The sequence below is a fragment of the Onychomys torridus genome, chromosome 18 (assembly GCF_903995425.1).
Source record: "Onychomys torridus chromosome 18, mOncTor1.1, whole genome shotgun sequence".
Classification (NCBI taxonomy): Eukaryota; Metazoa; Chordata; class Mammalia; order Rodentia; family Cricetidae; genus Onychomys; species Onychomys torridus.
Window position 1 is genome coordinate 28,554,305 of NC_050460.1, and position 9,101 is coordinate 28,563,405.

Genomic DNA, 9,101 nt, shown 5'->3' on the forward strand with positions numbered 1-9,101 from the left:
ATTATATTCTACTTTCTGGCATGTTTCTGACACAGCGTCTATGTAGTCTGGGCTTGCCTGGAACTTTTTATGCAGCCCATTCTGGCCTCAAATTCAGTCCCCCTCAGCCTCCCAAGTATGGAGATCACAGGCATTACAGCTGTGTGTCACCAGACCTGGCTTTCAGGAACTTAATAGTGTACACAGAAATAGTGAATCAAGAAAGTCTCCAGGGAACCAAAAATAGAGAGGTAGGGCAGAATTCCATAAACTGAGTGATGAAAAAGGGAAGTTAGTCTTGGCACACACCTAAATCCCAGCACGGAGAGGCAGGATAGTTAGTTCTAGGTTAGCCAGGCAACTGCAGGCCAGCTGGACACAACAGAATCATATTAAGAAAACAAACATAAGCTGGGCATGTGCAGCACAGGCCTGTAATACAGGACAAGTTCAAGGCCAGGATTAAAATGTAGTTAGCAAGCAACTGGTAGTGCAACCTGGTAGTGGAGAGTTTAACATGCACAAGGCCCTGAGGTTCAACCCCAGTACTAAGGGAAATAAAAAGACTTAAGTCAGGTGTGGTAGTATACATCTAAAATCCCAGCATTCAGGAGGCAGAGGCAAGAAGGTTATTAAGTCCCCAAGACCAACCCAGGCAAAATGTTGGCTCAAATACAAAAAATTTAACAATTCTTAAAATGTAGCTAAAGATACACAGGACGGCCAAAAAACAATAACAGATAGATAAAGCAAGACTATCAGAACTTTACTATTAATCATTCCATGATATGCAACTGTTGTTAAACTATAAGATAATTTCATGTGATTTACAGTAATCAAGAGAAAATAATGAAAAATACCCAGAAAAATACAGAAGAAAACAAAACAGAGGGAAAAGTTACTCATGCAACTACTCATTGCTGTACAAGGGACAGAATGAGACAATAATGTGATGACTGGTTTTGACTTTGACTTCACAGGACTGTGAAGACCCACCCTACTCTGAGCAGACTACCCACAGCAGGTAAAGGAGCAGAATTTCTGTCTCCTGCCTGTAGACACATGGCCAGCTGCTTCCACAGTCCTGTCACCATGTTCTCCTCTCCACTGTGGACTCTGGGCCACAGTAACCCCTTCACTGCCTAAGTTGTGTGTCAAGTATTTGATCACAGCAGTGAGAAAAATAATCAATACAAAAGACACTAGAGACTGAAAGAAAAAGTCATTATAAGCACGCCAAAGAAAAATACAAAGTAGAGTACACTTTTAACTAATTTTCACTGCAGACACAGAGTAACTAGCATTAATCATCCTGCTTCAGCCTCCTGAGTGTTGTGATTACAGGTGTGTACCCCAACACTCTGGTTTGTTTTTGTCTTGAGATAAAATCTCACTCCCTACAGCACCCAGGCTGACCAGGAATTACTTGTGTTCTGTTTGTATCAATAGCTATCTTCAATCTCCTCGGTGCTTGGATTTCAGGCACTCACCAAGACCAACTTCCCATATTTTATCTTTACTTAAAACTGTTCGCCATACTAAATTGGAGGAATCAAAGCATTTAGTACTCCACTTATTCTTACTCCTAATCAATAAAATTTATTGAGCGCCTTACTAGGCTTGTGCTAAGCTTTCTAAATTACACCATCCAATTTCCATAACTGCTTTACAGAGATTCTAATTATTGAAATCACCCTATTATACAGATAATAAAACTGAGTGACATACACACAATTGGTTGTATGGTCACTATTAATTCAAAGGTACTTTAAAGTATAATCAAATTTTTAAAAATTACTGCTTATTACCTAAGTTTCCAAGTTAATATGTTCTTTCATTCAGTAAAAAACAAAACATAAAAAACACTATTGCCTGTATTATATTTATAATGTTGCCCAAATCAAACAAATTACTAATTCCCCAAGTAATGTTCATAATATAAATATGAAGAAAAAGATTATCTCCTACAATATTTATAATGACTACCTGTGCCTGTATTGTGTACAAATGCATGTGGTCCTTCAATTATAAAGTATTTTTTCTGAACTTATACTACCAATTAATAAATCAATCTGATCTCCTCTTGTACATAACAAAATAAAGAATTCAACTAAAAAATGCCACTATAATTTGGAAGCAGAGGCTCATGCAGAATATATTAGAAACACAGAAGAATATTCTAAGCTTTAAAATATACTGCAATAAACTACTTGCATTCCTGTAATACTAATTCTCAAAATGAAAACCACCAATTTTTCTATTCAGAAAGACATGTTAATCATTAAAATATCATCTGCAGCCATTTTACTTCAAAGAAAGGTTAGGGTTGTACCTTACTTCTGCAGTCCTGCTTAGTTCAAAACTTTCAAATGGTTCCCAACTGCCTATTTTTTGGTTCAAATATAGTCCCTCATTCAAGATCTGTGTCATATGGCCCTTCTTTCTCTCTCCCACCTTAAAAACTAAAGAAAATATAAAAACAACTTCAAAATTACACATAATGCTGTTCTTTCATTTTCATGCCTTTCCCTTTTCTATTCAAAAATGCCATTTTAAATATTCAAATATCTGGGACACAGCACTCAACTATCAAGTAGAAGGTCCTAAAGTCAATCTCTACTAACACACACACAATCAGTATGAATAACCAACCACTATTTATAGTAAACTAATAAACTATAAAGTCTTATGCCTTTCCTGTATGTGTGTACATGTGTGAATACAGACACACATGCCACTACAAGCATGCGCATGTCAGAAGACACCTTCCAGGAGTTCTTATCTTCCACTTTGCTGAGGTGGGTCCCTCTGTTTTCTGCAGCTGTACAGGTAGGTTCCTCCACTCTAGTTGGCTGTAAACTTGGGATTACAGATGTTCGCTTGCCATTACATACATACATACATTTACTTATTTAATATTTTTTTTTAAGCTGAGGATCGAACCCAGGGCCTTATGCTTGCTAGGCAAGTGCTCTACATCTGAGCTAAATCCCCAACCCTATTTATTATTTTTTTAATGGGGGTTTCAAGAATAGAATTCAGGTCATGTGCTTTTACTCACTAAGCCATTTCCCTGGACTCCTTGTCTTTTTTTTTGGGGGGGGGGGGGTTTGAGACAGAGTTTTTCTATAGCTGTGGAGCCTGTCCTGGACTAGGTCTGTTGACCAGGCTGGCCTTGAACTCACAGAGACCCACCTGCCTCTGCCTCCCAAGTGCTGGATTAAAGGCGTGCGCCACCACCGCCCAGCCTATTCTGGGCTTTTTAAGGAAGAATTTTTCTATTGGGACCATTTTTTTCTCTTTCATTGCTGCACTAAAACACTGACATTCACGAATAGGATATATTTCAATCAAATACATAAGCCTAACACTCAGAATGCACAACTTTGTGCATTCTAAGCGTCAATACTGTTTTGCTTAATGAGTGATATACAGTCTAAGAAACCTAGTCAAAAAATGCTTTTTAGCTCACTGCTCTTCCAGGGGACCCAAGTTCAGTTCCCAGGAACCATGCTGGTGACACAAATCCACAACTCCAGCTCCAGGAGCACAACACACTTTTTCTGGTCTCTGCACCTACACAAATGTAGTTACTTACATTTACACACACACACACACACACACACACACACACACACACATACACACACAAAGTTAAGTATATTATTTTTTAATGATGCTTTCTGTATGCATTCTTTCTACTTCAAGAAATATTAATATTCAATCTGGGTACTCAGGTTCTTTATGAAATTATGTCTTCAAGTTCTGAATCTCAGACTGGAGAGATGGCTCAGAGGTTAAGAGCACACTGGCTGCTCTTCCAGAGGTCCCGAGTTCAATTCCCAGTACCCACATGGTGGCGCACAACCACCTGTAATGAGATTTGGTGCCCTCCTCTGGCCTAGAAGGACACATGCAGGAAGGACCCTGAATACATAATAAATCAATCTTAAAACAAAAAATTCTGAATCTCTTGTCTTGTTATGAAGATTAAGATAGGTTCCCAGCAGTTTGTATGCCTTTATATCTAAAGTGGTACTGTGAACAATCCTGTTAGCAGTTACTTAGCTCAAATTTTTTTTGGAAGGAAATAATTATAATAAAAGATGTCCTATTTCAAAAGAAAACATGAAGATAAATATTGAATAAAAGTTGAATAAAGGGCCACATTGCTAAACAGAAAATGTAATTAATGAACAGGCAGAAACAAAAAGCTCTTATCAGTGTTATTCTGTTTCCTGATTTAGGCACTGTCCTAATTTGCATTCCCATTTCTGTGATAAACACATAAACCAAAATCAACTTGGGGAGGAAAGGGTTTAGTTCATCTTATACTTCCAGGTCACAGCCCAGCTCGGAGGGAAGTCAGGCAGGAACCTCAAAGCAGGAACTGAGAAGGAATGTTCTTACTTCTGTCTTACTGACCCTTGCTCAAGAGCGTGCTCTCTCTCTCTGTCTCTGTCTCTCTCATGCAGTTAGCTTTTTTATCCTGCAAATAACCACCTGCCTAGAGACATAATATTCCGAGTAGGCTGGGCCTTCCTACATCAATCAACCATCAAGAGAATGCCCCACAGACATGCCCATAGGCCAGTCCAAGCTAGGCAAATCCCCAATTGAGACTCCTTCTTCCTACATGACTAGTTTAGGTCAAGTAGACAATAAAAACTTACCAGTACACCACTTATAAAAATACATTGCATTGAGAGAACTGGAGAGATGGCTCAGCACGTAAGAGCACCTTTTGCTATTGCGGAAGACCCAGACTGCATTCTAGCAACCACATGGTGGTTCACATCTGGGTCCCAGCAACCAGTGTGGCTCACAACTATCCATAACTCTAGTTCTTGGGATCAGAGGCCCTCTTCTGATCTCTGTGAGCACCAGACATGCAAATGGTGCTACACATATATACAGGCAAAACAGTCACACACATAATTACAACTTTTTAAAATTTGTTAAATTGGATTACCTTTGCAAATATCAAACAAGGGCACCTATGAACTAGGTACTTCCCTAAATATTTCAACAAAAGTTAAACCAATGGATTCATTTTTGCATCTCTATATCTGTATTACTCCTTTCAGCATGCTGTGTGTGGCTAGTCTACATTCATGAGGCACACAAAGTCTCCTGTCCAATGGTAGTTTACTCCTATGCAACTGTGTGTGTGTGTCATACATAAATGCATAACATAATTTTGTTTTAAATTACAAGCTAATAATGAGAACCAAGTAAATCAAGACATTACATTATAATGTAGTTTGTACTGAAAAACTCAGACAGAAACCTGGTTTCCGTCTTTACTAGATGAGAACTACCAGAGAAATGTTACAAAGAACACAAGATTCTGCTTCTGGATACTTCTGTCCTGTTAGAAGCAGTGCTGATTTTTCATAGGGTTTCACTATATAGCACAAAGCAGGTCTAAAGCCTCCTAAGTAAGCAGCTCTGACTGCCTTCCAGTCCAGGATCCTTCTACTATGACCTCCCAGTACTAGGATTTAAACGTATCTTAAAATAACATGAAGCTACCACTAATCATCATTTAAGTGATAGCACTTACAAGCATAGGCAAAGGTTTATACATTATACAGTCTTTTTTTTTTGAGCTGAGGACTGAACCTCTGAGCTAAATCCCCAACCCACATTCTTTATTCTTGATGCAAAGATAGAAGTACTTTTGTACATTTAAAATAAAATTTAAATATTACTTTAAAATTCAGATTAACAAACACCTGAATTAGCTAGTTACAAGCTATAATGGTTATTATTTCACAAGATATAAGACAAAAACAATTTACCTTTTGGGGGGGGGGGGTCGAGACAGGCTTTCTCTGTGTAACACCTCTGGCTGTCCTGGAACTCACTTTGTAGACCAGGTTGGCCTTGAACGCAAGAGATCCACCTGCCCCTGCCTCCCTGAGGATGTGTGTGTGTGTGTGTGTGTGTGTGTGTGTGTGTGTGTGTAAAGGCATGGGCTACCATGCCCGACTTTTGAACCTTACTCTTTGCATATTCTATCAATTTCTCAGAAGGCCATATTTTATAATGAAAAGTTACTCCTTTTACTCTTGCATGAAACACTGTGGTAAATATTCCACTCACAAATACATCATAATTCAGGAAGAATCGAAAATATTTGTCCTAAGGAGTCATAAAAACCTTCATCAAAAACAAACATGTTGGAGGGTAGTATTAATTACCAACATTGTTTTCTCCAAAACACTTCAGTCTTCTAGAAGAAAGGAACAAGACACAGTGTATCCCCAAGACCTCACTCCAGATCCTCAATGTTCAAAATTAAAAGGACCGAGAGAAAAGTGCAATGGAAAAACTAAGAAAACAGTTTTATGAGGATTCCTCTCACAAGACCCCATTAAAACACAATGGATTGCCACAATGTCTCAATGCTGGGTAGGATAAGTTTGTTTTTTTGGGTTTTTTTTTTTTTTGGTTTTTTTTTGTTTGTTTGTTTGTTTTTTTGGTTTTTCAAGACAGGGTTTCCCTGTGTAGCTTTACGCCTTTCCTAGAACTCATTTGGTAGACCGGGCTGGCCTGGAACTCACAGAGATCCGCCTGCCTCTGCCTCCCCAGTGCTGGGATTAAAGGCATGCGCCACCGCCCGGCAGTATAAACTTTAATAATCACTATTTTATAGTTAGCCAAAGCTTCCATATACGTATCAGATGAACAATAAAGAACAATACAGCTTTTATAACAAACTGTAGCCCACTACAGCATTTCAGGAGAGCTGTAAGGAGCAGAGATGTCCCCTGGCTGGCTAATACTTTAAGAAGAGCCAACATACAAACTTAACCACTATAGGTGACCATCACCCACAGCCGTTTGTCTCCCCTTAATCATCACTTTATGAAGTGTTGAGAGATCCAAATGTCCCAAGATGTATTCCAAAATGACAATACCTAGGCTCCACCCTGAATTCCTGATTCAACAGATCTGGAGTGGGCCCAAGAATCTGCCTGCTCACACTTAATGCTGGAAAACTAACTGTCCCCAGAGGAATAAACCTAGAAACACAGCAATGCTCTAGGTGATGCAGGACTCCTCATTGTGACCAACAATTACATGTGACAAGATGACCTCAGAAGTTAGGGATGTCCTCAGGCTATCTTAGAAGCTACACACACTAAAATGCTCTTTATAGTCCTTTCCTACCTCTTCCAACATTAACTAGTCCTGTGTGGCAACATTTGTAAGGCATTCTTGCCTTATTTCAAAACGAAACGAAATAAAACAAAACAAAACAAAAAGCAGTTTTAAGAGACCAGAATGTAGCTAGGCGGTGGGTGGTGGCGCACACCTTTAATCCCAGCACTCGGGAGGCAGAGCCAGGCGAATCTCTGTGAGTTCGAGGCCAGCCTGGGCTACAGAGCGAGATCCAGGACAGGCACCAAAACTACACAGAGTAACCCTGTCTCGAAAAAAAAAAAAAAGAGAGAGAGAGAGAGAGCGCGCGCGAGCGGAATGTTGTCCCAAGTACAAAATGGACAGACTTCAGGAAAGATCTGGGAGGTGCCATGACGTGCATCACAATTCTCTAAGCCACCCACTTTGTGATGCCTACTGTAACTGTTCCGGTATGCCTTCAGGTAAAACATCCAGGTAGCTCTTCAGGTAAATGTCCTGGGCACCACTGAGTGGCAGCTACTCGACATTCATGGCTATCTGCTGGGTGATGAATGTATCCGTGAGGTTTCATCACACAACGGCTTACCATCCTCTTCCACTCCTGAAAACCGCGATGGTCAGTCTCTACTTACACTAACAAACTGAATGTCATCTTCATTCTCATCCGGCGTCGACTCGGATGCCTCAGGCCCAGCTGGTGGGGCAGACTCTATTATCTATAAACAAAAGCCAAAACACGCTTATCTATGCAGCCACACACCCTCGTAGGAAGAAAATCCCCCCCAGAAGGAACGAATTAAGACAAAAGCCCCCGGAGGGAACAGCAGGATCACGCACAAACCCGGCGGCTCACAGAACTGCACGGAGGCGGGTTTCGCTACGGCGTCTCGGAGCTGCAGAGAGACCTAGCCTCCCGGGCCAGGTGCCACCATTCCCCTCCCCGCCTTCTCCAGGGGCAGGGATGCAGGATCTCCACCTCCAGGATCGGGCTGTAAAGCAAGGACAGCCTGCCTCGAATCGGCTCTCACCCGGGGGGTTGCGGCAGCCACTGCCGGGGCGGCCCGGGGCTGGGGGCGGCCCGGACCGCCATTGTTGAGGGCTCCACGCAGACGTGCAGCGGGCCTGGAGGCCCAGCCCTCGCCCCAGGCCGCGGCCCAGCTGGGGGCCCTCGGCCTAGAAGACAAACCCTTCGGGGTCGGGCTCGGCCGAGCCAAGGCCCGGGCCGCCACCACTCACCTCCGGCCCTGGGTCTCCCATGTCTCCCCACGGCCTGTCAGCACCACGCTCCCGCCGCTGCTGCTGTTCCCGACGCCGCCGCCACGACTTCCCTCTCGCCCTGCGCCGCGCGACCCACCCTGCGTGAGCGCCCACGCTAGATGACGCCTCGGGCCGCGGGGACGCCGAGCCGCTAGACCCCAAGCGCGGCCTCGCTCCCGCTAGCTTCCAACGACGCTTTGTACGCTCCCCCCGCCCCCGCCTTCCTCCCGCCCCGCGAAGGATCCTGGGAGTTGTAGTTCCCACCGGCCTCGAGGCCGCCGACCGCGTGGCAGGGAAAGCGGGCGAGGACCCGGAGCCTGCCGCTCCCCTGCAGCTCGGGAAGATGCGGGAGGAGGTGGCGAGGGTCTTGATGGAGTTTTGAGTCCACGCAAAACCTCGTTCCGATGCTGCCTTTCACTAGGGAGACACTGGCAGGGAAAGATCTCCCCTTGGCAACGTGCGGGGCGGGTGGAAAAAATGGAGGACTTTTTCCTTTTACATCTTGGCAGGGGTGGCCGATGCAAGAGCTCCCGTTGGCGTTTCTGAGAGGTCGTTAATTCTTGCAGTCGTCTCCCAAAGGAGCCTCCTTGTTGTTCACAGGTCTCCAGACGGCCCATGATTCCTGTAAACTAAAAGAAGCATTACTGCCTAGGTCCCCTGGGGCTGCTGGTGGACTTTCATCTTTCTCCCCTGCTCTTTTCAGGCTAGGCTGA

General features: G+C 43.2%; 1 protein-coding gene across 3 annotated transcripts in view; it reads right to left on the minus strand.

Annotated features, from left to right (window-relative positions):
* The window catches only part of Znf451 (zinc finger protein 451), a 62,667-nt gene extending 54,042 nt beyond the window's left edge, over positions 1–8,625 (minus strand). For 2 of the 3 annotated variants that reach the window (XM_036168243.1, XM_036168246.1), the window contains exons 1-2: positions 8,368–8,625; positions 7,764–7,847 (exon numbers count right to left, since the gene is read on the minus strand). In XM_036168243.1, the coding sequence (XP_036024136.1) occupies positions 7,764–7,847; positions 8,368–8,388 (105 nt within the window). In that variant the 5' untranslated portion in view covers positions 8,389–8,625. The remainder of the gene's footprint in view (positions 1–7,763; positions 7,848–8,367) is intronic. The other variant, XM_036168244.1, reaches the window with a different exon arrangement.
* Between the last annotated feature and the right edge of the window lie 476 nt (positions 8,626–9,101).